The 26,714-nt window shown below is 45.4% G+C and overlaps 3 protein-coding genes across 14 annotated transcripts in view; 2 read left to right on the top strand and 1 right to left on the bottom strand.

The window, feature by feature from the left end:
• The first annotated feature begins 12,978 nt into the window (after nucleotides 1–12,978).
• SLC10A4 (solute carrier family 10 member 4) lies at nucleotides 12,979–15,721 on the top strand. The gene is made up of 3 exons (XM_071555197.1): nucleotides 12,979–13,580; nucleotides 13,925–14,135; nucleotides 14,762–15,721. The coding sequence occupies exons 1-3, from the start codon at nucleotides 13,195–13,197 to the stop codon at nucleotides 15,275–15,277; spliced, it is 1,113 nt and encodes a 370-aa protein (XP_071411298.1). The 5' UTR covers nucleotides 12,979–13,194; the 3' UTR covers nucleotides 15,278–15,721.
• Nucleotides 15,722–15,933: 212 nt separating this feature from the next.
• ZAR1 (zygote arrest 1) lies at nucleotides 15,934–17,443 on the top strand. Its single transcript, XM_071556528.1, has 4 exons — nucleotides 15,934–16,722; nucleotides 16,802–16,894; nucleotides 16,964–17,038; nucleotides 17,118–17,443. The coding sequence occupies exons 1-4, from the start codon at nucleotides 15,934–15,936 to the stop codon at nucleotides 17,259–17,261; spliced, it is 1,101 nt and encodes a 366-aa protein (XP_071412629.1). The 3' UTR covers nucleotides 17,262–17,443.
• Nucleotides 17,444–20,403: 2,960 nt separating this feature from the next.
• The window catches only part of FRYL (FRY like transcription coactivator), a 172,598-nt gene continuing 166,287 nt past the window's right edge, over nucleotides 20,404–26,714 (bottom strand). For 9 of the 12 annotated variants that reach the window (XM_071556514.1, XM_071556512.1, XM_071556516.1 and 6 more), the window contains 4 exons: nucleotides 25,427–25,444; nucleotides 24,372–24,482; nucleotides 22,809–23,005; nucleotides 20,404–22,464 (listed from right to left, as the gene is read on the bottom strand). In XM_071556514.1, the coding sequence (XP_071412615.1) occupies nucleotides 22,206–22,464; nucleotides 22,809–23,005; nucleotides 24,372–24,482; nucleotides 25,427–25,444 (585 nt within the window). In that variant the 3' untranslated portion in view covers nucleotides 20,404–22,205. The remainder of the gene's footprint in view (nucleotides 22,465–22,808; nucleotides 23,006–24,371; nucleotides 24,483–25,426; nucleotides 25,445–26,714) is intronic. The other 3 variants (XM_071556523.1, XM_071556519.1, XM_071556511.1) reach the window with 1 other exon arrangement.

The raw sequence follows: 26,714 nt of genomic DNA, 5'->3' as shown, positions 1-26,714 counted from the left end.
TTATGAGCCCAAATGCCAGAGAGCAAATAATGTCTGTTGTAAATGTCAGAGTCAAGGGATTTTTCTTTTCCCTTTAGAAGAACATCAACAGAGATTTAGTGACTGTATTTAAGCTGCCATTCACACAGGTTCAGCATGAATGGTACTGCCCAGGTGCACAAACATACTGAAGGAATATTAAAGGGACTTGCTCAAAATCATGGATCTGGTAAAGCATCCAAGCCAAGCTCAGTCTTTTTCAGCAGTAAAGCAGCTTTTGGCAACACAAGGCTCTGATAAGGGCCGGTAAATTCAGGCTACTTTTTCCAGATCAGAACTCACAGATTTAATTGATATATGGTGGACTTCTCATCTTTACAATTTATCCCCACATGAAAATTTGCCCAGGGCAATGCAATACAGTCCTCTGCAGGCCCCTGCACCCACCTCTTATGCCAGCTCTCCTGCCCAGCAGCCCACTGTCAGCAGAAGAATGGAAAATTCCAATTCCAAAACCACCTTGTAACCTACTTCTCAAGGCCTGATACTGCATAGGAGACTCTACTGATTTTGAACCTTATTTTCCCACCTTCACAGAGGAGCCACATCAACTTAGGGCTCCTTTCACTGGCCCAAGTGCCTCAATGGCAGAACTGAAGTACAAAAAATAGGTGGTTCTTGTTAAGGATCTTTAACCACATATCCTAAGAAAGGCCCTGACTCAGCTCATCTCCCCCACTCCTTGTCCAGGCCATTTTTCAGTGGTGCCCTCCACCCTGAAGTCTCTCACCTGTTTGCATTAGCATATTCTATCTGCACGCTCCCACTTTCTGCATCCTCCTCATTGTAAAGATAATTGGGCCTGACAGAGTTCAAGTGTTTGGATGACAATCTTGGGCACATGCTGTGACTCTTGGGAATGGGCCTGTGCAGGGACAGGAGTTGGACTTGATGACCCATGAGGGTCCCTTCCAACTCAGCATATTCTGTGATTCTGTGAACTGACATTAATTACCGAAGCAAATCACTGAATTGTTTCAAGATTCAAAACAACTGATGGGTTACATTTATAGCCCTTTTAGGTGCTCTTTTTAGCTCTTCTATTTTACAGTCTTTTGTGCCATTTTCACTCTGATAAATATTGCTGGGTTTTCTTTTTGCTCATTGCTTCCTGCCCAGGATTCTCCAGATACTAAGGGGAGGTCTTGCTTTCTCTGTGCTTTTCTATCCAATGTTCAGTCCAGTTCAGCTTCAATTCATCACATCATGCCCGATGCTGCACTGAATTGTCCACAAGGGCCTGAATGTAGTTAATAGCTGCAGTTAGGCCAGAAAAGTCCTGGTCTGAGGGAAGATGAAGCCATGCACAGCTGGCTGTAAAAACCTCCCCTTGTGGATTCTGAAATACACCCCTTAGACTTTTTAGTCAGTCAGGTGGATTTAAACCTCCTGCAATTTTTTAAGATTTCAGAAATATTTTTTTAGTTTTTCCAACTAAATGTGTACCACACACATCATCTCCAGACTGTGGGATGTAAAAAGGCTTTTACTGAGCTCCTCACAGATGGCATGGATTACAGAAGACATACACTCCTCTCCATTGCAGTTAGCACAGCACTCAAGTATAGCCTATTCACAGAGCAGCTCCTCTGATCAACCCACGTGAAGCATTGACCCACCAATTCCCATTGGCACAGCTGTGAAATACTGGAGAGGTTGGAAGCCTGTATTGCACCAGGACTGCTTCAGCTATGGGGCAACAGCAGTGACTGCAAACTGATGCTGTTACTGCTCTGCAAGAGGGAGGATGGGCCAGTTTCCTTTCCTGCAGAGCCTGGCTTTTCAGGGCTTCCAGATCTGGGCATCTGATCCAGGAAAAATCCTGGGAGGAGCTCAGCTGTGACCTGGGATTTCACACCAGCAACACTGGAATTTGCATTGCTGTATTAGTGCTCGGTACTCTGGTTGGCCAACTGCTTTTACTGCTCATTATACCCTCAAAATTAATTTTTTGGTTACTTAAGGTCTTTCTAAAATCTGCTTCTTAGTTCTCGGATAATATCTGTCATTATCCAATAAAGGCTAAGATCACTGCCCAAAATGTCTTGAGTGTAAAAAGGCCTGGGATGCTAACAGTGAGTGCTGTCATGTTCTAGGCACAGGGAGCAGCTATGAGCTGTGAGGCAGCCTCTCCACTTGAAGAGACAAAAGTGCTGGACACGTAATCACAGAATATGCTGAGTTGGAAGGGACCCCCAAGGATCATGGAGGCCAACTCCTAGCCTGCAAAGGACCATCCCCAAGAGTCACACCATGTGCCTTAGAGTATCACCCAAATGCTTCTTGAACTCTGTCAGGCTTGGTGCTGTGACCACTTTTCCCTAGGGAGCCTGTTCAGTGCGCAACCACCCTCTGGGTGAAGAATCTTTTCCTAATCTCCAACCTAAACCTCCCCCCAACACAACTTTAGGCCATTCCCTCAGGCCATGTCATTGATCACCACAGAGAAGAGATCAGTGCCTGCCCCTCCTCTTCCCCTCAAAAGGAAGTTGCAGACTGCAGCAAGGTCTCCCCTCAGTCTCCTCTTCTCCAGGCTGAACAGACCAAGTGCCCTCAGCCACTCCTCATGCAGCTTCCCCTCAAGGTCCTGCATCTTCTTTGCTGTCCTCCTTTGGACACTCTCTAATGGCTTAATATCTTTCTTATATTGTGCTGCCCAAAACTGCACAGAATATTCAAGGTGAGGCCACCCCGGTGCAGAGCAGAGTGGGACAACTCCCTCCCTCGACCGGCTGGTGATGCTGTGCCTGATGCCCCCCAGGACATGGTTGGCCCTCCTGGCTGCCAGGGCATATTCAACTTGCCATTGACCAGGACTCCCAGGTCCCTGTAAGTGGCACTGCTTTCCAGGATCTCATTCCCCAGTCTGTACATACATCCAGGGTTGCTGCATTTCCCTTGTTCAACTTCATATGGTTGGTGATTGCCCAGTCCTCTGATTTGCCTGTGTTTCTGCAGGGCCTCCCTGCCTTTGAGGGCACCAGCAGCTCCTCCCAGTTTTGCGTCATCTACAAACTTGTTCAGTATCCCTTCCAGTCCTGCATCCAAGTCATTTATGAAGATGTCGAAGAGCACAGGGCCTAAGATGGAACCCCACTGGTGACAGGTCACCAGTCTGATGCCCACCACATTCACTATTACCCTCTGTGCTCAACCTGTGAACCACCAGTTGCTCACCCACCCCATGATGCTTTTATCCAGCTGTGCTGGACAGTTTGTCCAGAAGGATACTGTGAGAGATGGTATCAAAAACTTTTCTGAAACTCAAAAAGATGACATCAACTGGCTTCCCTTGATCAGTGAAGTGGGTTACCTGCTTCTCCACTACAGTGGAGGTTTGAGACTCCTGAGAGTTCTGAGACTGTAGCACAGCAGTTTGCAGAGCAGTTCACGTAGGCAGGGTGAGCAGGAAGGACTCCTTTCTGACCATCCAGGACCAGCAGGTAGAGGCTGCAAATAGACTCAGTGGTTGGTAAGGAAGAGCAAAAACATCCTTTCAGCCCCAGTCTTATTAACATATTAGTTTAAGCTTCCTCAGCTGTGGTGTTTACTCACCATAAAGCTCAATGCCCTGTAACTGCAGGAGTCACTGAACCAGCTGTGTCACAGGCCTCCAGACAGACAGACCTGCTGATGGCAGATGCAGTTCTCCAGGTCACAGGTTTTGTGAGGCTGGGGCAGACAAACAGTTACTTTGCAAAAGGTGTGCTGTGGTTGAAGAGCTGCAGCACCAGGTGAAGGAGCTACAGGAGGAAGTCAACAGGCTTAGTGGTATTTGAGCAAATGAGCAAGAGAGAGATTGACTATTTCCAGAGACAATCAGGACAGATGAACACTTGCAGAGCATGGTGCTAATGTGATTAAAGTGTGCCATCTCAATCACTCTGCTTTGCTCTACAGGCAGATATATGCACATGCCCTGTGAAATCAGATCATAGAATATGCTGAGTTGGAAGGGACCCACAAGGATCAAGTCCAACTCTGGGCCTTGCACAGGACCATCCCCAAGAGTCACACCATGTGCCCAAGAGCATTGTCCAAATGCTTCTTGAACTCTGTCAGGCTTGGTGCTGTGACCACTTCCCTGGGAAGCTTGTTCCAATACCTAACCATCCTCTGAGTGAAGAACTCCTTTCTACTATCTGAGTTAAACCTCTCCCTCAATTGCTCTCAGCACTCTCTCCTCCTCACCTGGCTGACTGCCGAGGGCTTCTGGATCCTCATGAAGCTGCTGTTTGAGTGTTCCTGGACTTGGGAACTCCCTGCATAGCTCAGCCTCACCCCAGAACCTTCTCCCAGTCACCACTGGTGCTGCCTCGCTGCTGACATCTTTACTCTGCCACTGAATGAAAGGGTTTAAAGAAGTCCTTAATGAAATCCCCATGCTTAGTCATTGCTGTTTGCTGGAGGAGCCTAGAAAGTCATCCTCCCTCTGGAGTCCCTCTGGGAGCAGAATTCACTGTGTGTCTGTAGAGACTGAAGGTGATTGATCATTGCTTATGGCATGTCCTACGGAGAGTCTCAGCAATGCCACTCAAACACTTGAAGAAGCTGCAAGTGAAATTTGATTCTGTGGATGTTTAGCAGTGATAGAGAAACAGATTCTTTTGTGATAAGAGATCACACTATACATGCTTCCTCAGAAGTACAGTACCTGCTGGAGCTTAGCATACTTGTCACCAGTGTGCAGCTTTGTCACTATTTCCAGTGTGATCTTAAGCAAATTAATTACTCCCATGTATAACTTGCTTTGTGAGAATGAGTTTCTGTATTTTCATGGGAAGTGGTGACTCCATTATCCCCCTGACCAAGCTCAGTACCTGTCCTGCATAGGGCTCCCCTACCTGGAGGGGTTTGGGCAGGGTTTCTTTGGGTGGACTTTCCTTCAGGGCCTGGGGTTACTGCACAGTACCACTCACACCTGGGTGAAAACACTTAGCACTGATACCTTACAGACCCCTTTGAGCAGCTACTCCTTTGGTCCCAGCTGGCATTGGCTTCAGCAGCAAGACTTTACTACTGATACTTATTTGGCACATATGCTACCCATGTATATATGGGTAAAATATGGGCTTCAATATTGTCTTTAGAAATTATATACTTTAAACAGTCTATATGTAATAAATGTTATATATTTAACTGTGTATATTATTTTGACTGTTATCTTAATAATTTGGTATATTTTAATATATTAATATAAATTTACTAAATATCTAGTATTTTGTTTTCTGATGTTATAATGGACTGAGAGCAGGAAAGGCACTCTTAAGGTGGCCCTTTTGTAATATGCTTCATTCCTCTTCAGTTTTTTTTCACCCTAAAATAAAAGGCTAATGGATTTTTATTCCTTTCTCTGACTGTCAAATCTGAAACAGCTCTGTCCAAGGCCCATTCTCTGGCAGGCAGGATGCAAGATGCTGCCAGCTTAATAAAATTTGCAAGCAGTTCACAACACAGACTTCTGGGCTGTGAACCACACCTGACATTTTCAGCTTGGCCAGACCCCTCTGATACCCACTGAGCTGCCAGCAGCTACAACCACAAGCACAGTTACACCATGGAGAGACATGAAGTTTCATTGATACTGGCAGGTGTCACAGCAGAGGACAAAGAGCATTTGCACAAAGTACCAGAGAACCAGATAACCAGGGGCCAGGAGGATCTTTGCGAGGTCACCTGGTCTTGCCATGCCACCCCAAAGCAAAGTCATCAGCTGCAGCTCACCCTGCTACAGACATGTTTGCCTGACCTTTCCTGGGAGATTGCTCCTGCCTGCCCAGACCATCCAGCCTTCAGCACCATTCTTTTATTTGCCTCATCAGTATCTAATCTGAATCTCTTTTACAGCAGCTTAAACCCATTGTATTTCTGGGGACTTGTGAGGTTACTGTCAAGAGACTTACTCTCAACTAATGGGAGTGACACTCCAACAACAAATATTCCCCTGGATTCATACCCAGCGTTTCTGCCTAGGCACCACCAAAATGAAATAAAAGATCTTGTTGATGAAGACATTCACACTTTCATCTCCCTGGCAAATGAACAGGGATACAAAACCCTGCCTCAGCTGTACTGACATACAAGTTCTACTGATACCATAGGTTATTAAAAAGGTTCTACGTCATCACAGTTCTAAAAGTGCACATAACATTGTGTCAGGGCTATTTTCATAGGATTAATATACATCATTAGCTAAGAGAAGTATTAAGAGATTCCTATTATGTTTGAGATTTATTTCTTCCCATTTGCCTGAGATTTCTTCTAGACAGCTTGAGATTTAATATAGGTAATGGTACACCTATTTTGAAGGTCTTCTTATTTGCTGATCAGCATTATAGATACACATTTTCATTATTTGGTAAAAATCTGGCAGGACGACAAGAAGCATTTTTATTCTATGTCTTTGCAGTTACTAATACAAAACAGCCTTAGTCCATATCCAGGCACCTTCAGTACCAGGATACAAATGGCAACTGAGTGCAAAGACTTATTTTCATGTAACCTGAGATACAGAATATTGATGCAATTAACTCATTGCTCCCATGGGGCTCACCATTAACATCCCTTTTAATATGGAGAAAGCTTTGGTGGATGAGGGATGTAATCTTTCTTTTGAGTGTCTTTCTTCAGTTAAATGAATACTCTATGAAGCAACTGCTGCTGTAAATGATTAAATTGACAAACTATTCTGTGGGACAATGTCTTGGTGTCCTTTAATCTGGCATTTTTTTGCAAAGCCCAAAATACAGATTTTGCAGGCACAAAGCCACATTTGTGTGATCTACCTCCATATTACCTCCCTTGATTTATGTCCCTAACACCAGGTTCCTGCATAGGAAATGTAGAGCTGGCTGGGAGCCTCAGTGAGCAATGCATGTCAAGTAAACCCAGCTGGACCTGGACCCGCAGCTGCATATCCGTCTTAAAGCCCCACCATTTACTAGGTTGTGTACATGCCATTGTCAGCGTGCCCTCTGACCTTGATGACACCACTGTCCCTTCACAACCATCATGGTCCCCTCTGCTGAAGATGCTGAACAGGCTGTTTGTGACACTCACAAGGGGGTAAATCAGGGCTGTGATATCCAAGATATGCCTATCCCTAAAGTCCGAAGACCATCTGCCTGTGAGAACCTGTGCAAAGCAATACCTGCGCCTGCACTGCAAAATACCATTTTGCTAACTAAATCCAGTGCTTTCAGAGTCATCCTCATCTCACCTCCTCTCCCTGACTGATTGGGCAGATTGCTATTTTTGTCTCTTCTGGACCCAGGCATGCATTAGTCATCAGCTCATTTATTTTATTATGACTTTTCATCTTAATCCTGATAATACTCCAACTACAGAAAAAGATCAACTGACAACAAAATGGAACAGTGTCTGAGGCACTGAAAGAATCCTTTCTTATTTGAATTTGGATAAAGGTATCTCACATGAAGGCATATATTTGCTTAAAGAAAGACTTGCTGCTAGTAACGGTTGTACAGTTTTAGGGGTACAACTGCCTCAACAACTACTGTTAGCAGTCGATTTACAAAATTATTCTTCAGTGATCCCCTGATTTAATCTCTTTTCATGTCCCAGAAGTCTTTTTCTAATGGGATGGTTGGCAGAAGACCTTTCCATCTTGCTTCTAAAATGCAGACCACGCAGTCTTAAACACTTAGTTCCAATTATGAATTTTTGGAACATTGCGACCTGAGGCATCACGCACTTACTGGTTGATTAATGGTCTTCAGAAATCTTAAAAATAAACATGGGGGAACACCAGCTGTAACAGGAGGATTTTATTATATTAATTTCTGCCCTTGACTGCTAACCCATAGCTTTAGTGAAAGGATCTGTTCCCAGCTGCTCAGAGACCGAACAGATAGTGGGGACACAAATGAGACAGCACAGCTGAGGCTCCCTCACAGCACTTCAATGTAATAAAATCTCAGAGGGTATGAGTTGCAGAGAGCACTGTTCCCAAGGGAGGAATAAACACAGAGTAAGGCTGGACTGAAACATGCATCATTTGGAAGAGGAATCCATGAGAGAAGTGGACAGAACTCCCACAAACTGAGAAATCACAAAGGCAGCAGGGAAAAGTAGAGGCAGACACAGCACAGCAGAGGAGGGAGGAGGAGGAAAAGGGTGCCTGGATGCCTTTGCCACTGGAGCCAAGGAGAAGGCAAGGATGACTTGATGGGATCCCACCAGTAAGAGGAGACAACAGATGCAGTGATGACTCCCACTGAGGAGGAGAGGAAAGAACATTTATCTCATTTTCTGCACCCCAAAATTTAAACCCTGGGTCTAGTCAAGGGTATTGGTCATGGGATAAAAGACGCTGATTATTGTGGATATTTACCAATCAGGGCTGAGCAGTGGCACCACGCTAAGGACAGGACAGAGGTGAGTTTTAGATAAGCAAGCATGGGATGAGGCATAACAGGGCCATGATGGGGCCAAGTGTCACACTGAAGGGTAGCAGAGAGGCCTGGGAAGCAGGGAAGGCAGGTCTGTCCCAGTCCTTCTGCTCTACAGACATCTATGAGAGCAATGAACTAACAGGAAACTTGTGGCTCGTGTGTTCTCCATCTACATTGTTCAACTGCACTTTGATTTGAGTGAAACACAAGAGGTTTGGGGCAAAAGCAACATTGGTCCATTGGTACGTTCTCACCAAAACAGTTTCTGTCTGTGTCTGGCTGTAGAGGTTTCTTAGGAAAAACTTAATTGCACAGATCTCAATGCTTCATCTTATTCCAAAAATGTATTTCCTTGCCTGTTTAGTGACCCAGCTCCCAAACAATATAAAATTTTTAAAAGATGAAAAAGTAATTTTTCTGCTAAGATCTTAGAGTTGCTGGCTCAGTGGAGGTGGGTTATGGGTCGTCAATTCATGCAGTCCCCTCCTGTGTGCTGCTCTTGAGAGAGGGAGCAGGAGACAGATATCAAAGAGGGACCTACTACAGCAAAGGACCACCTCATGCATCCTTCCTAGCAGAAAGATAACCATAGAAGAGCAACCAAAAGCACCAGTATCTCTGCACAATTAGACTCCAACTCCTAACTCTCCTAAGCTATAAAAATAACTGCTCTGGATCTACATCATAAAGAAGAACAAGCATATACATTTCATGGAGTTTACCACAAGACCACCCCAAACTGCATGTAGAGGATCACACAATACACCATAAGGAATATTTTAATTCAAAACAACAACAGCAAAGACTTCTCTCTTTCCCATAGAAAATGATTACTCTCCTACTAAACCTTTAATTTAATTTTATTTCTACCCATAACCTAAGTGCATAGCAAGTAAAGGAGAAATGAAGGGACTGCACATCCCATGAAAATCAGAGACTACCTATTACAGGTCTCACCTGCACATCACTTTCACAGCAGTATTTTGTCCCAGCCTCATTAGTAGCACCACTCCTTAAAGGTGCTGACCAAAAGCTTTCCATTCCCCAGAACTATCCTTCGGAGGCCTCTCTTGCTCTGCAAATGCTCAGTGCAGCTCCACAAATCAGCTGGCATGGACATGGAGAGAGGCAGAGCATGAGTTATGGGTGGGTGACTCCACCCGCAGCAGCTCAGAACCACTGCTTCCTGCAGATCCAGGCACAGCACACAGAGCCAAGGTGGGAGGAGCAGGGAGCTGAAATGGATATCAGACTGAAATTGGAAAAGTGGAAAAAGAGAAGGTGACCACCCTTTGCTTTCCCACCCTATGCCATTGTCTGCTTTTACTTAGTGCTGCTAATTGCAGCACACACACATCTGAAGTGCAATGTGCTCAGGATCTAGACAAGTCCAAGCCTCTGATTCATCCATAACCTGCTTGAGATTTGCAAATCAATTCTTCTTGCTTGAAGCTGTTGAGCATGTGGAGTGACAGTCATAACAACTGCACAAATGGAACCTCCTCTTGCTGCCCAAATTCAGCTCAGTGAACAACACTCTCAGTTGAGTTCCCCTGGGGGACACCAAGGGGACCTCACTGCATAGATGCAATTATTGTAATTTTGCAGTAGTCCTGGGCTATGCCCGATGCTTTTAATCTCTGTCAGGAGAAACAAGTGATTCCAATAACATCTCCATACAACATGCCTGAGCAGTCATCAGCTGAGCAAAGAGCAAGGTTGCTTTGTTCCTTTCTTATAGCACTATCAAAATTCCACACAAGATTATCCTTTATTTTTCACCTTGGATTCCAGTTAAATAATGGAAAGGCACAAAATCCTAAGAGAGCACACAAAATTCCTAGTGTTTGAGGAAATTCTGCCTCTCCAGACTGGTTTATAGAACACATTTCTATGGAAATCAACCCCTCCTAAAAAAAAATGCAAGGCACTCTTATTTATAGAAGTTACAAACTGCAACAAGTTCGTATTTCAGTGAGTCCTTTCCCTCCCTCCTCTTTTCTTGCTAACTCTTATCCTCTCATCCATTTTTCAACAGAAGGACTAATAAGGAATAACTTGAGAATGATAAATGATCAGCTTAATTTGTCAAGTCTTTTTATATTCAAATATTCAATTTATGGCTTCCAGTAATAGCAGGGTTGGCAGTATCCTTTTTCCTGCCCTCCACAACAGAAAACAGAGAAGGAATCAGCCATGGGTTTAGATATACTGAGGTGTTCACTATGTGTGGGCTGGCTGCCTCGCAGCCAGATGCTGCAAAACTATTTAGCATTACTCCAGACTCCAGGATGTATTTTAATGATGACATATTGAGAAAGCCTTCAGCAAGAGACAAGAACCATGCTCAGCAGCAGATATAACATCTTTTCAGTCCATGTGCTGGATGTGAAAATCCAGCTGCCACCTGAGGTCATGGTACTCTCAGGATCGAAAATCAGCAAAGCATTTGAGTTCAGACTTAGCTTTCCCTGAAGAGAGCATCACTGCTGTTGTTTAAACCAAGAGCTGAACTTTAATTTTAGTTGCTAAATTATGAGACAAATCTCAAGAGGTCTTGATTTGTTGCGATGAATTCATGACATTTTCTCACTATAAATGCTACAGTTCAGTGCCCCTTGAAACTGAAGGTTATGCTGACTGGGTGTGCTCTGAAAGAGCATGTGTCTGCTTCATTGTATCCAGGGGTATTGGACTCCTCCTGTAACTGCCTGTATGACAGATGTCACACATTATGAACCAAAAATATCTTCCCATGACCAGCCCTGCTCCCGTGGGGAGTTTGGGGAGTGAGACTCGGAGATAAAGCAGAAGGATTGGCCTGCACCCTTCACACCTGCTTGATAAGTGGCTGCTTTGTGCTCTGCACGGTGGATCCAGCCTGGGCTTACCCACGGTGACCGAAGCGTGGCTGCACCGCAGGGAACTGCACAGGCTTTACTCCCAAACCAGGGAGGGTATGAGAAGCAAATGACCTGCATGTTGTGATGCCAAATATTGGCTACATGAAGGACAGAATACGATATAACAGTAGTAAGACTTTATGAAGCACAATAATACTCTGCAAGCTCTTTTCTGCATATGCAAACCTCAAAATTAAGTCCAGAGAATGCTGTTGGCTCAAAAAGCCAAACAGATCCTGTGCTCCCCTCTTCCAGTGCCACACAGAGTCCAAAAATATGAATGAACTAATGCAATCTGGATCCTATTTGGTCATTCAGCTCTGATGACTCATCTTCCCTGAGCTCCAGGTTAATGACAAGGAAACAAATACAGGAAGAACAGTATTGAACTTGGCATCATCCTGGCAAAGTTGTGTACACAGGATTTTATCACTAGGTACTACTTGCACTTTTTGTGCCACCTGTGCCCCAAGTAAGAATTAACAGTTTAATAAACAAACAAGCCACAAATAACTTTTACTCAAATCCTGGGACAGCCTAAAATTTCACCCAAATAAATTTTTCAGAAACTTGCTATCTGATGGAGTTTAAGGCAAGCAGCTGGTCAGGGCAGCTCCTACAGGCTCTCTCTTTAAATTCAGGGTGTCTCCCTTGAGCTGTGACCCAAAATGTTTATTACAGAGCAGAGCTGCATGCTAGGTGCAGAAGCCAAGGGGAAGTCCCTGGGAATGCTCCATCCTGAGTCAGCTACACCCATCCAGGAGTGGTAGTGTGAAGTCATGGCTGTGACCCCTGTAAATCCTCTGAATGAAAGAGAAAGATAGTTACACTTCTGAGAGAGTCAGTGGTGGTGCCAAGAGTGAGAGTCATCGATATCTGTCCTGCTTTTGGAGGCTGCCCTCCTCTCTCAAAAGTTCCTGCCCTTCTCAAAAGAGTTCAGTTTAGCATCCTATACAGCACTTTACTTTTGAAGGAACAGGGTGACACACAATTATTAAATGAAAAGTAAATTCTGTAAGCACAATATGACTGAAAACAGTATAATCACCGTTGGATGTGATTTTTTGGTGATGGACTACATTTCTTACCTTGGTTTGAATACTTGTGTGCCTGTGAGCTTTCCTGCTTCCTCCACCTGTACTGACTGCCCTTTAAAAGATAACACTTCTTACAAGCTTCTGGGACCCCACCAACATAAAGTGCTGCCTCCTCGACCTTCTAAAAGGGCTTTCCGTCCTTCCTCACGCATTCCCGAAGCAGTTACATCAGATGGCAATTTGCCTGGAGGGGAAATGCGCTTGGCTATCCCTCAGTAGGGGTCTAGTTCTGCTCCCCACATCGGGTAGGGACGCTAATTGACCGTTTAATATCCATGCCAAACTAAACGCCTTGATACCTCAGTTTCGCCGCTGGAAAAGCCGGGCCCTGCCTCGTCCCTCGGGAAGCTGCAGGTGGCTGTGCCGGCTCCAGAAGCGGGCTGCCGGGGATGGTTCTAGGCCGTGACCCCCCCGCCGCCTGTGCTTCTCTCCGCCGGGCCGGGCGGCGCTGGCGGCCGAGCGTGCGCGCCGTCGAGGTGGCAGTGAGACACCGCCCACGCCGGGGGTGGCCCCGTGTGGGGATGGGACGCGCGGGCGGCGCCTGCAGCAGAGCCGGCGAGGGACCGCGGCCGCAGCGCATCAGCAGCGCCTGGACAGCCGAGCGGGGTCGGGACGGGATGCGGGCTCCGCCGGCCGCCGGGGTGAGCCGTCCCCGCGTCCCGCACTGACGATCCCCTCGCCGCCCGCTCACTCCTCCGGGGCTCGGCGGGGAGCCGGCGGCTCCCCCGCGCCGCGCAGCCCATGGCCAGCTCCGCGCAGCCCCCGGAGCCGGAGAGGGGCGGCGGCCCCGACGGCGGGTCGCTGGCGGGGGACGGCGAGGCCTTCGGGGACCGCTCCCTCAGCCAGGGCCTGAGCGTGCTGGTGGGGCTGGGACTCTGCGTGACCATGCTGGGGCTTGGCTGCGCCGTGGAGCTGGGGCAGCTGGGGCAGCAGCTGCGGCGGCCCGTAGGGCTGCTGCTGGCGCTGCTGGGGCAATTCGTGGCCATGCCGCTGGTGGCCTTCCTCCTCGCCCTCATCTTCGCCCTGGACGAGGTGGCGGCCGTGGCCGTGCTGCTGTGCGGCTGCTGCCCCGGAGGCAACCTCTCCAACCTCATGTCGGTGCTCGTCGACGGGGACATGAATCTCAGGTAGGCGCCCCGCTTTCCTTCGGCCCCAGCCGGCCGGGCTGCGGCGGCCCCGGGACGCGGGGAGAGTTCGCTGGGCACCTGCCCGCCGGTGGAGCCGGGACGGACGGGCGGGCACTGCGCGGTGGGAACCCGCAGCACCGCTCTCCTGCCTCTCCCGGGGCAGATCTCATGCAGACCCCGACACACGCCTCCTCCCTTAAAAGCCCGCGCCCCAGCCGGGGCAGGGAAGGAGGGAGTTCTTGCCCTGAGAAGCGCTCGGACGGCTGCAGAGCCTTCTTACCGAGGGGGCTGCTCTCTGGCCGGGCGGGCGGTGATCCAGTGTCTCTTTGATTCCCCCGGCGCAGCATTATCATGACGGCCTCCTCCACGCTGCTGGCCCTTTTCCTGATGCCCCTCTGCCTCTGGATCTACAGCCGCCACTGGATCAACACGGCCGTGGTGCAGCTGCTGCCCCTGGGGGCGGTGAGCCTGACGTTGGGCAGCACCCTGTTGCCCATCAGCCTGGGTGTGCTCGTCCGGTACCGGCACCCCCGCGCCGCCGACCTCCTGGTCAAGGTAGGCGCGGCCCCCGGAGGAGAGGTGGGCAGCCGAGCTGCGGGGGATGCCCGCGGGCGGCACCGGGAAGGGGAGTCCGACGATAGTAACAATTCTGGTCCCTCCAAACCCAGTGGTAGCTTCACACAGGTATATTCAGCTGCTTAGGTAGGCTACAAGGACTTACAACGGTGAAATAAAACGCTGGGACAGAGACTGAAAGCGAGGGAAAGGGCGGGTTACACCCTGTCACAGTGCACGGGAAGGAGGGCAGCGTGGTGCTGCACCCGAGGAGTCATCCTGGACCCTGTAGCACAGGCATTCCCTAGCATCCCCCTTTCTCCCCACACCTACTGCACCCAGGCATGGCCATGCTTCCTTAAAATATGGAACTATATTAGCTTAATTGTGAAAGGAAGAGTGAAACACAAGCCCCGACTCTGCTGTTTACCAGCAAGTCGTCTGAAAGCAAAATGATGGAGGGTGACCCCAGCCCCTTCCTCTCCTGGTATATGATCAACCACCACCAAAATCCCACGCAGACATGGGAAGGACAACACAACCATGTTTTGCAGTTTAGACTCTCTTAGCAAGCCTCTTTTTAAATAAGCCTTGTGTTATTTATCAGTGTTTGTATCTGTTGCCAGATTTCTTTGTGGTCCCTCTTGGTGACTCTGGTGATCCTGTTCATCCTGACTGGGACCATGCTGGGCCCAGATCTGTTGGCACACATTCCTGCATCTGTCTACGCCATTGCAGTGCTGATGCCTCTAGCTGGGTATGCCTTGGGATATGGCTTAGCCACAGTCTTTAAAATGCCTCCACACTGCAGGAGAACAGTGTCTCTGGAAACAGGATGCCAAAACGTCCAGCTCTGCACTGCCATCCTAAAACTCACCTTCCCCCCGGAGCTCATAGGGGGCATGTACATGTTTCCCTTGCTTTATGCGCTTTTTCAGTCAGCAGAAGCAGGACTCTTTGTGCTGGTATACAAGATGTACGGAAGAGACAGCTACAAGCAAGAAACACTTGGTGAAGAGGAAGACACAGATATTTCCTACAAGAAACTGAAGGAAGAGGAAATAGCCGATACTTCATATGGCACTGTGACCACAGAGGAGCATAACTCCATTCAGATGGAGCCGACACAGACGGCACTTTAAGCAAAATAAAGAAGTGATTCTGTTGGATGTGGATGTGTGTTGAGCTTGCAACCAGGCTGGGGCTGTGCTCGCTGCTGGGCAAGCGGAGCTGTCTGGCCTCCATTGTTTCTCCAGCTGCTCCCATTGTACAAGGTGATGTGTGTTTATTACCATGACAGTTCTACTTCCTCAAAAAATAAATGTGGGAAGAAAAAAAAGAGGAAAAAGTATAACTGTAATGCAGACCAGTAGCTGTAAAACTTCATGCAAGGAGGCTGCTGCCTGGTTGAGTGCAGCAGGAATGGGTAGGAGGAAGAAGATGGTGTTTTACAGAAGCAAAGCCAACCCAGTGCCAGTATGAATGAAGGGAAAAACCACCTTGTGTGTATCTCTGTACCTTCTACCTGTTGTAAAAGCATTGTGCTCGTAGTTCTCACCACAAATACATGGCAAAGCCAAACCAAACTTGCGTTCTCCAATGTTTAATCCCACGGGAGCAATTTAGAGGTGCGCTGCCGCGTCGCTGTGTGTGGGATGGGGGATTGCCCACGGCCCCGCACCAGCTGGGGACGGTAAGGGGCCGCAAGGGCGGTGCCCGTCGGGGGCGGGGGCAGCCCGGCCCCGCCCCGGGGGTATTTAAGGCTGCCCCCTAGGGGGGCTACTCCGGGTACAGTGCAATGGCGGAGGAGGCAATGGCGAGCTATCTGTACACCGCCTACCACCCCTACTCCTACCGCTTCCCGCCGCCCAAGGGCAAAGGCGGAGCGGTAGGTGCTTGGCGGCCGCGGGGCAGCGGCTACTTCTCGGGCTACGGAGAGGCGACGGCGGCCGCTGAGTGCTTCGACAACTACCAGCGGGCGCAGCTGAAGGCCATCCTCTCCCAGGTCAACCCCAACCTGACGCCGCGACTCCGCAAGGCCAACACCAAGGAGGTGGGCGTGCAGGTGAACCCGCGGCAGGATGCCTCTGTGCAGTGCTCGCTCGGGCCCCGCACGCTGCTGCGCCGCCGTCCCGGCCCCGTCGCGTCGCGGCCCCGCGAGGCGGAGCAGGAGCTGGGCAGCCCTGCCACCACCAGCACCCGCGCCGTGCGCTTCCCCCGCACCGTCGCCGTCTACTCTCCCATGGCATCCCGCAGACTCACCACCTTCCCGGAGGAGCCGAGGCCGGAACCGGAGCGGCAGCCGCCGCAGCAGCAGCAGGACAAGGCAGCGGCCGTCGAGGAGGAGCCGGCTGCGCTGAGGGAGCAGCGGGAGGCAGAGGTGGCCGCTGTGCGGGCAAGCTGGGAGAAGTCCCCCGAGGGAGGTGCCGAGCCGCTGGGGCAGTGCCCGGCCACCACCCCCGAGCTGCCGGCAGAGACCGAGGGTAGCCAGGACGGGGAGGAGGTGACAGAGGGAGCACAGGCAGAGCCGCCGACCGCGCCCCAGAAGCAGGAGCCGTCGGCGGGCAAGACCCGCCTGCGCTTCCAGGTGAGGGGTGGCCGGGGGGTTGCGGGGCCGGGCTGGCCCAGGAGGTGCCCGCGCCGTCGAGTAACCGATGTACCCGCAGTTCCTGGAGCAGAAGTACGGGTACTATCACTGCAAGGCCTGCAACATCCGCTGGGAGAGCGCCTACGTCTGGTGCGTCCAGGGCACCAACAAGGTAGGGCTCGGATCGCCCCGGCGCGGCCCCCTCGTCGCCGTCCCCCTGCTGACTTCGGCCTCTCCCCAGGTCTATTTCCGGCAGTTCTGCCGGACCTGCCAGAAATCCTACAACCCGTACCGTGTGGAGGACATCACCTGCCAGGTAAGGGACCCCGTCCCCGCCGCGGGCCGGGCGGCTCCTGGGCCCGGCCATCCCCGCCGACCGCCGCCTTCTCCCTCAGACCTGCAAGCAGACGCGATGCACCTGCCCTGTGAAGATGCGCCACGTGGATCCCAAGAGGCCCCACCGCCAGGACCTCTGTGGGAGATGCAAAGGGAAACGTCTCTCCTGCGATAGTACATTCAGTTTCAAATACATCATCTGAGTGGGATAGAGAGGGGGGTTTTTGTGGATTTTTTGGTTTGGCGGTTCATTTTTTTTTGCCTTTGTTTAGGGCTCTTCTAGAAAACTGCAAGCAGAGCAGACCTTTTTTGTTGTTGGTAGTGTTGAAGGTCCTTGGTGAGGTGTAGCTAGGAAAGTATGAAAATAAAAGTATTGCAAAGCATACTCAAATGATCCGGTGAGTTTGTGCTCAGCTCAGAGAGTGCATATTGCAAATCCCATAACATGCATAGGAGAAGAGCCTACAAGTGTTTTGTAAACTAGTGATGGTCTTGGAAGCAACTGAGTCAGGACCTTGTAGAATTTCATGTGGAAAGGGTTTCTGTTACTCCCCCTACTCTTGAACTAATCAGACACTTGAAGTTAATATCAAATTGACAATCCATGGTAGGTAGTAGAGGATAATTCATGAAGTAAACCTGTAATAGTATTCACTTATTGTACCCACCTCTAGTCCATGTAGAAAGTATCCAGCATCTGTTTTTCATCACTAGAAAATGATTGCAAACAGCTGTGTAAGAACTTCTACTGGTGCAGCTGGTCTGCATTTAGCTAAGTTGGTGTTCTTATCTGTAGACTAAAGCTAAAGAAAGCTCTTCAGAGATGGTTCTCATAAAATGCTGAGCAAGGTAGTCACTAATGCTATGGTCCCTTGGTAAATGTGTTGCTCATCTTTCTTGTGCAAAGTTATCAATAGAAGTGACACTTCAGAGGCTCAAGGTACAATACTGCATCTGCCTGGGTTCCTCTTCAACTTGCAGATGAATCAAGGTCTGTGTACTTAGTGGATTACATTTACCAAGTTTGATCTAGCTATGGTTTAGGTGCCTGCCATCAGGGAAGGATCAAACTCCCACACCCTTCAGGGGTGGAGTTGGGTTGGCTACTAGGAATTCTGCTTCTGGTGTTGGGTAGTAATGGCACAATTGGCACTGTTCGCTGCCAGATGATGCCCTCTGTAGGGACACTGTGCTTCAGCAAAGTGTTACAAGCTGACTCTGGGATTAACTACAGTGTCACTATCTGAGCAGATTGACAATCTAGTAAAACCTACACCCCACCTCCAGTCTACCCCTTAGCTAAGTAGCTGAGTAAACTTAGAGGAAAACATACCTGAGAATGCTACTGACCACTGAAATTAAACATAATAACACACAAAGCCTTTTACAGAACTCTTAAAGTAGCTTCTCTTTTCAAAAAGTGATTTATCTTGGATATAATAAACTTGTACCCATTGTGAGATCAGTCTGTTAAAGACTAAAGGTAGAACCACTCAGCCATGTTTTGAGGGGCAGTGAATATTAATTCTGTAGGCTTAACTCATCTTGCTATGAATTCCTGCTTTATTTCAATATGCCCCTTGAATCTGCTGCAGTGACTAAGGCTTAATGCCTCAGTGCCAATTTATTGCCAAATAATTTTATTTATTTTTGCTGCATTCATTATAATAGCAGCATGAGGCATTCTGGGAACAAGTAGGCCCATCCCCTCCAGAGCAGAGTACCGTTTAATTTCATGCTTCTACCTGAAGTGTTTTTCCCTGTATCACAGTAAAAGGAAATACCCTTTGCTTTACCAGCTCACTCAGGCTTTTTCAAGAGTTCTGTCCTTGCCCTGTTTAACTGGAGAAGTACATATCCAGTTGGGCAGTTCTCTGTAGATGTATATGCCTTGCATTCATCTGTGGTTGCTGTAATGAGCAGTGGCACATCACCAGCTTGAGGAGGAATGTGGCTGGGACTCTCTGCAGCCATCCAGCCACACTGCCTCAGCTTGCAGTTGCAGCTCTGATCTGGGATGTCTTATTTGCAAGCATATTCCCTCTAAGGATGTCTTCATTAAGTTTCCCTGTTTGCCTTCCCTGTTCTAATGGCTATATAGTCTGTTCCTGATGGATGCAGTGAGAGACTGTGATAAGTCTGTGCACCTTGGCAGAGTCTGAGAACTGAAGCTGTGCATCAGTATGAAGTCATATGGTAACTGATGGCAATATGAGCAAGTTGAGTGCTGCTTATTTATACAGGTATCCTCACAAGTGTTGCTTTGAGGATCACTTGATGTGGATATGGTAACTCTCACATGATTATTAGCCATAGCCCAAAGTGAAATTTAGTACATACAACTTAAGGGTTGTCATCCCCACTAACTACAGTCAGAGCAGCAGTTGGTTCCACTTGGTAAGGTGTAGAACAGCCTAGCTGATGTGAACTATATGTTATGCTTCAGCAGCAACTGGTCCAAGTGAGCAGATCATGAAGGCTCACATGGGGCAGCAAAGAGCCACCCTGCTTTCATTAGCTACTGCAAGGGTCTTGTGGCTTGGAGGAGTAGAGTGGAGTGGACAGCCAAATTAAACAAGCTTTCCTTTATCCTGTGGCATTCCTCAGTTTCATAGTAGCTTTACATGTCATCCCTCTTAAATAAATATATTCAATGCTTTTACTGCTCAATGCCAAAGACTTCTATATTTCTGTAGTTGCTTTTCAACTCTTTACTGTCATGTCCTGTCCTTAATGGCACACACTGTGTCATGGGCACTGGTTTCTAGACTCAGCAGAAAGAAGGAAAGCAACGCCTTACCTGTGTGATTATGCGAAGTGGAAAGGAACAGCCTTTGTGCTGTCAGTTCTTCAAAGCTTTCTTGAACTTGCCCTGTACAGCTTTTCCATATTCTTTTGCATGTGTTAGCTCAGTCAGTGCTGTATTTGCTGCATCTTACAGGACCTGTCTGATGTTTTACTTTTTTCTAGACATCTTTACCATAGCTTCAGATCTGGCACAGACCTGGCACCAGGTAATGCAGGGGGACAGCTTATGCAGTAGTTGAGTAAGTTTTGAAAAGCTTAGTAGAGTTAAAGCAGTATCACAGACAGTCAGCTAGTGTGCTTCTGTTCCACAGGACAGGTTCCACTAGCCATTATAATGGGAGGAAGATGTAAAGCATAAGGAATGATGTATATGAATCCAGGGTTGAGTTCCATGAGAAATCCATTAACATGCCTAGGAAGATGGTGCTGCAATGACAGGACATTAAGGAAAACCCATGACTTTAGGGCACCCAGGCCTTTGTTTTCAGTGTTTAGCTAAAGTATTTAAACTCTAGCTTGTAAAAAATACACAGAATGACACATACAATGTCTTTTATTTTTACAAAAAAAGGCTGGTAAAAGATGATGTAAATAAAAGTGTAATGTGCCCCTAAACAAAACTACTTATCCCTGGTAAATACTAATTAAATAATTAAGAACACCATCTACAGTACCACAAACCATCAAAATAATTCAATTTTATCAGGGACAGGGAAAAAAAAATACAGTGAATATGGATGTGCCTTGACCAGTTACAGAACTTGTTAGGATAACATAGCTACTGTCAGCAGTCCAACAGTGTGCACAGTGCCTTCCATTAATGCATTTCAGCATAATTACATTTCTAGTGGGGTCTAATTTCCCCAGAAAGGCAGAGCTAAGAATTTCAATCTACATTCTAAACTCTGGAATTAGAGCCCATTAAAAAAATCACAGTGGGTAAGAGATGTATAAAAAATACTGGGTGTTCCTTTCAAATCATAGGAATTGTGGGACTACATTCGTTTTCTCTTTTTTTTTTCCTTTTTTTTTTTCCTACAAAAAGCTATTGGTTTCAACAGAATCCAGTTTGTTTTATGCTACACTTTGACACTGAAATACGAGTATATTGCCTGTTTGCATGTTTTGGTAGTCAGGAATTTTTTATTTTTTTTTCATATAGTCCCAATTCCTTAGGCTGCAGTTGAGTCATGAAGATGCATATACGTGCATTCAAACCCTGCAGACTACTCAGACTGCAAGTACTGTGTGTGACTACCGCGAGGGAACCCCTCCTTCCCCTCACAGCTTTATACACCTACTGCTTTAACAGTGCATTGCACGAATTTACAAGAAAAATACTGGTTTTGCACTATACAGTTTCTAGAATATATACAGAATAAAATAAGTTAACTTCTAATGAGAATTGCTGATGGGCAGCATATATCTTTAATATACATTTTAAAGTCTCTGCAGGCAGCTACTTTTTGGTTAGTTGTTACCAATATTTGTAACATAAGCACTGGTCAGAGAACTGAGCAGCATTCCAATAAAGTTAACATATATTATTTCTTTTAGAAACACTGGGAAATCCCAGTTGAAAATATTATTAAATGTCCTAACATTTACACACTAGGAGGATTAGATCTAATAAAATAAAATTTCTTCAAAAATAATCTTGCAGCTCTTTTAAGCATGCTCTGAGACCTTATTTAACAATCATCCATACCCTCAAAAAACAACTGTCACATAGGCATACACTCTAACTCGCACACATAATTTCCTTATTACAGACAACAAAAGCAAATAAAACACTGAGAAGTCAATAGTTTTTGCAGTCATAAGTCATTCTACTTATGTTTGACTGCACATTCTTCATGACATTGCAAAGTGTCTCATTAGGTATTAGTTGATGATTATATCTACTACTGCTGGAAAGCCAGGAAGCCTTGCAGGTCTTCAGCCAAAATAAACCAGCCTTGATTTTAGCCTCATCCCACCTGCAATACAGATTCAACCTGAAGAGGCTGTTACTGCAAATATCATTTATAGTTCTGTTACAACAGAAAATAATGCAAATGTGTGCATTACATGTAAGCCCTTTTCCTTTCATGTAGTTTTTATATGTAAATTTAATAAAAAATACTACTGCCACACAGGCTGCTGTTTAGAAAGAGCAGTGAAGTAGGATGTTCACTTCAGTTTTCAGATTTTTACTTCTGATGAAACAGTTTCTTGCTGTGATAAAATTGTGTTGGTTGTCAGGGTTGCTGGAGGTTTGTTTTTATGTTTTTCATGAAAGGTGCTCGGTAATAGTCTGAAGCGTTTTCATCATCAGTTCTTTTCTCAGTGACAGCTGTTCAGAATCCAGTGCTCACAAGATTTATTCCTGGTTTGATCTTCCCCAGAAGCTGATAGGATTGCACCATGCGTAGAGACTCTCGAATTTCTAGATTAAGTTCCATCAGCTTTGAGCTGGCCTCAGACATGTCTTGGTTGGAGCCCACTACTGCGAAGCTACCAGTCTGGCCAAGTGTCTGGTGACGGAAATATATGTGCAACAGTGTTTGAACTGGGTCATCTTCAGGACTGCCAAAGATGTCATGGGGCCAAATAGATCTGTAAACACAGAATTTGGATTTAAACATTAAAAAACCTTAAATGTTTAAATATGCTTGTTCTTTAAACAGACATTTGAACAGAACACATTGAAAAATACAAGAGAAATGTTTCTTCCATAGAGTCCTGATAATATAATTTATCAGAAGAAAATTCTAAAGAGCAAGTACTACTAGAATGGCCTTTTTTTTTAAGTGCAAAAGCTGTAATGAAGTAATAGTGCTTGTCCTTTTCAATAAGGACATCCAGCAAGAGCTGAAAAAAACCTGGAATAGTGCCTATTCCTCTTTTGAATTTAAAAAGGTCCATTAAGAAACATCTGAAAGCCATCCTTAAGCACTTACCTGAAAGCTTTGACTTGTGCTACAGCTGACACAAACTCCTTGTTTCTCAGGGTTTCAATGAGGGAGTGAATAGCCGTTTCTGTGCTAGCTTGGGAAGCCTCTGCAATTTCAATTTCTTCAATACCACTGTCAGATGCAGCCTCAGCCTCTTTGAGGGAGATCTCCAAAAGAGCAAGTTCTTCAGACATGTTTATGACCTGTAACAAGTGTAAGTTACCTTTTCAGCTAAATTAATACTCAGCAGATCAGATTTACATGTTTCCTCCTCTTTACAATAACTAATAAATGAGAAACAAGAAGTACACCAAATATTTGCTGCAGTTGCATAAGTATGCAGTTAATGTAATGACTCAAGCATGCATGTCAGGTATTTGGGCTTTCCCCGATAAAGTTTCCATCTTAGTTTTTAAAATTTATTTCAAAAAACACATTTCTTTTCTCCCAGCATTACTTAGTAACAATTAAACTGACAATAATAATTAAGCACTTCAGAAAAGTACAGCAATGGTGTTATTTTGAGGACAGCTTAAATATGAAGAAAAAAATCTAGAAGACTCATAACCCAGCAAAGGAACTGTAATGCAGCCAGTGTATCTAGTGCTATCTTTGGCTTTAGCTCCAATGCAAGAGTAAAACACAAAGCCATCTCTCAGAATATGAATCTGCATCTGACTGACTTAGGAAAGAAGTAGGACTGATGGGATGCCAACCTTCCACAATGTTCTTCAAGCAGAAACAAACTTATTTGTAGCCTCTACAAAAATCTGGAAATACAAGCGAGGAATGTGCATTGTTTTTTTTCCTAAGCTACTCATAAACCAAAGGCTTTCACCCAGCTTTTTTCATTTTCCTCTCTACTATATCAAGCAAAACCAAGCATGTCTTTTTTTCCTGCTACCTCCATTTACTGCATTCCAAGACCCAGGGGAGAACTTTCAGAAGACATTATTAATAGCATAATGTATACAGATAATTAGCTTCACATATGTACCACATACATAAATGAAGGACACCTTTTACTTCTGAAGTTACTACAAATAAAAATCAGGCATAAGGTGTCTAGAACGTGCTACTAACTGTGCTTAGGATGGGAACTAAGGTTTCAGAGGATTGTATTGTGGCTGAAGTGACACAGTTACATAAAATCAGTTGGTAGCAAGTGATGGTGTTTGCAGTACGAAACACAGGGGTGATGGAAAGAGGCTTCATCACAGAACTCTGCTGAGTGGAGTTCTTATGCCTTGATTGTAGCTTGATTAGAACACACCAGGAACACTGCTGAAATATTTAAAATCCTCATCACTGGACTCCCTGCATTCCTGTTTTTTTAAGAGCTTTCAAGGTGTAGAAAAATCAATACAGGTTATAATTAAACATCTCAGAAAATTCTTGTAAGGTCTGCTTAAATCTCTTAATAATTAATAATTGGCTGTAAAACAGCTGGTACCCTTCTCCAGTTTCTAAAAACATGTCCCACTGATGAAAATGTTATTAAAGTGTATTTTAAATTGTTTGACTTTAAAATGTCAACAATTACAAGCTAAATGGCATGGTTTTCATTACCTCTGCTTCTTTTTTGATTGTTTTTACTTGACTGATGAGTTTGCAATAGGCTTGGAACAGAAGTAGCAACTGGAAGTGCAACTTGTATAGCCTCCGACACAACTCCAGCTCCTACAAATTCAAGCAACAGTGTTATTGAGGAAGTGAAAAACTTCTACTATCTAATACAAGAGACAGTAAGTCACAACTTCTTCAGCATATGTGCAAAATTAAAAGTAGTTACTTCATTACTAAAGAAAATGCCAAAATATTTAGAAGCTAACATAGCAAGAAGCTAATGAAAAACAGGTGAAAGTTTCATTCAGTCCTAGATTTACAGGTAGCCCCTCTCACATAGATATAAAGTTTATTTTTTAGTAAGTTACATTTCCAGGAAGGGTGGGGTGGGACATGAAGTGATTCAAAACGCATTTTGAAATGTCTGGAACATTTCAAGATTTCATGTCTTGAAAACAAGACAGTGTTTCATAGATCACTGCCTTTTATTGTTGATATTTTACTGTTTTAAATTCAAGATTTAATATCCAAAATAATCAGTTATGGTCTGTAAGTATGGAATCTTTCATAATCACGAGTATTTATATTGTAAGCACAGTATATAACCTGGCCCTTAGCTTACACTGCCTGATGAGTAAGAAGAGAATAATTCCATTCCTGGAGGCAGGAATAATGTTTCCCTTTTAAAAGGTACCCTTTATTCTATTTTAGGAAATACCATGTGATATATTCTTAAGGAAATGAAATAGCAGCATTAACTTATACACTTCTCTTGCTTCCATTTTTATGCATCTAAAATATTAGTCAGAAGTGCAGACAGCGTTAATACTGCTTTACATACAGACATAAAAGCTAGTGATAATGGAATAATCTTTATAATGTTCTACTATCTACAGGATTGCATTATCTACAAAAGACCATCAGTTCAATGGGTTAGATGATGCAAAATGGAAGCACACAGCATTTCTGTAATAGTCTATAACAAGACACAAACAGATGGAGACCAGTTTGGTGACTGGCATGGTTAAGTATTTGATAAATTAAGAACCATCACTTACTGCTAGAATTTCCATTTGCTAAGCAAGAAGATGAGCAGGTCACAAAAATACAAAGAAAGAAAAAAGAGCAAGAATTAGTGTAGGAAATAATTTTAATTAGGGTAAAAGATGTCCCAGGTAAAATGGAGGAAGAAATACAAGTAACATGCTCCAAATATACCCAGAATGTAAAAAGTTAACAGACTGAATTTGACATGAAATTACTTGCTGCTATAACTAAAGATAGACAGCATTGACTTTATTGTCCCACAACATGAGTAACACACAACCCTGTCTGGTCTTCATACATTGAGTAGTGTGAAAGGTCACAAATTTAAGATAATCAAAATCAAGGACACTTAGATCTGAACATCTGTACAATGCTGCTTACTTGTTCTCTACCACTATAGTTTAATCACAAACAATGCCTTTTAAAATTTGAGATACAATGTTAATTTGGATTCTGAATCTGTTCAGAAAATTCTTGGCTTTGCTAAATTCAATTCACAACACCTCAGATTTCTGTAATGTAATTGCACTTGGTTTTTAAAAGCTATTTCAGAAAACCGTTTGGGAAAGAGGGACAGGGAGAGAAATGGTCAGAAAATTTATTTGTCAAGACTTAGGGATATGAATGTCACTTCTATGCTTTGTACCACGCTAAGCATGTTGATGGCATTTAAGCATATACAGTGGTCATAGCAAACTTAATCACAGAATATCCTGAGTTGGAAGGAACCCACAAGGATCAAGTTCAGCTCCTGGCTCTGCACAGGGGACAGCCCCATTGGATTGACACCATGTGCCTGAGAGCAAAACATACAGAGAGGCAACTGATGTCTGATTCCAACAGACAGAAGCAGTTGAGCTTTAATAAGCACATGGATGTATATGATGTGTATAATGAGTTATATACTTTGTGCTTAACAGGCTATAACATGGCATGTTTTTGTTACACTGCATGCTTTTGTTCTGCACTCTGTGCTACTGTATACACACAGCACAATTATTATATAAACAAAATCTTCTGATGCACAAACATTTAAGGTCTTGAACTGCTGAAGTCAACATGAATTTGATGACTCACTTTAATGAAGCACAGAGAATCAGAGTTGAGAAATGGTAGGGCTGACTAATAATTTTAGTCACTAAGTTCCAGTGTTCTTAAAGCCAAGTCTCATTATTACTGTAAGCCATAATTAATCCCTTTCCTCAACACCCTGATAGCTACTTCTTAAAAACTCAAGAGAGGTTTTCCTTTAAAAATGTCTTTGTGCTGCTCAGTGTCTTTCACGTATGTGCTTACTTG

The sequence above is a fragment of the Pithys albifrons genome, chromosome 5 (assembly GCF_047495875.1).
Source record: "Pithys albifrons albifrons isolate INPA30051 chromosome 5, PitAlb_v1, whole genome shotgun sequence".
Lineage (NCBI taxonomy): Eukaryota > Metazoa > Chordata > Aves > Passeriformes > Thamnophilidae > Pithys > Pithys albifrons.
The sequence above is the reverse complement of the archived record's forward strand: the minus strand, read 5'-3'. Positions and strand labels throughout refer to the sequence as shown.

Bases quoted from the DNA above. Each gene is read 5' to 3' on its own strand.
- SLC10A4 (XM_071555197.1), top strand. From the start codon at position 13,195: ATGGCCAGCTCCGCGCAGCCCCCGGAGCCGGAGAGGGGCGGCGGCCCC. The intron at 13,581-13,924 runs GTAGGCGCCCCG...CCCCCGGCGCAG, and splicing joins GACGGGGACATGAATCTCAG to CATTATCATGACGGCCTCCT. The intron at 14,136-14,761 runs GTAGGCGCGGCC...ATCTGTTGCCAG, and splicing joins CCGCCGACCTCCTGGTCAAG to ATTTCTTTGTGGTCCCTCTT.
- ZAR1 (XM_071556528.1), top strand. From the start codon at position 15,934: ATGGCGGAGGAGGCAATGGCGAGCTATCTGTACACCGCCTACCACCCC. The intron at 16,723-16,801 runs GTGAGGGGTGGC...ATGTACCCGCAG, and splicing joins AGACCCGCCTGCGCTTCCAG to TTCCTGGAGCAGAAGTACGG. The intron at 16,895-16,963 runs GTAGGGCTCGGA...GCCTCTCCCCAG, and splicing joins GCGTCCAGGGCACCAACAAG to GTCTATTTCCGGCAGTTCTG.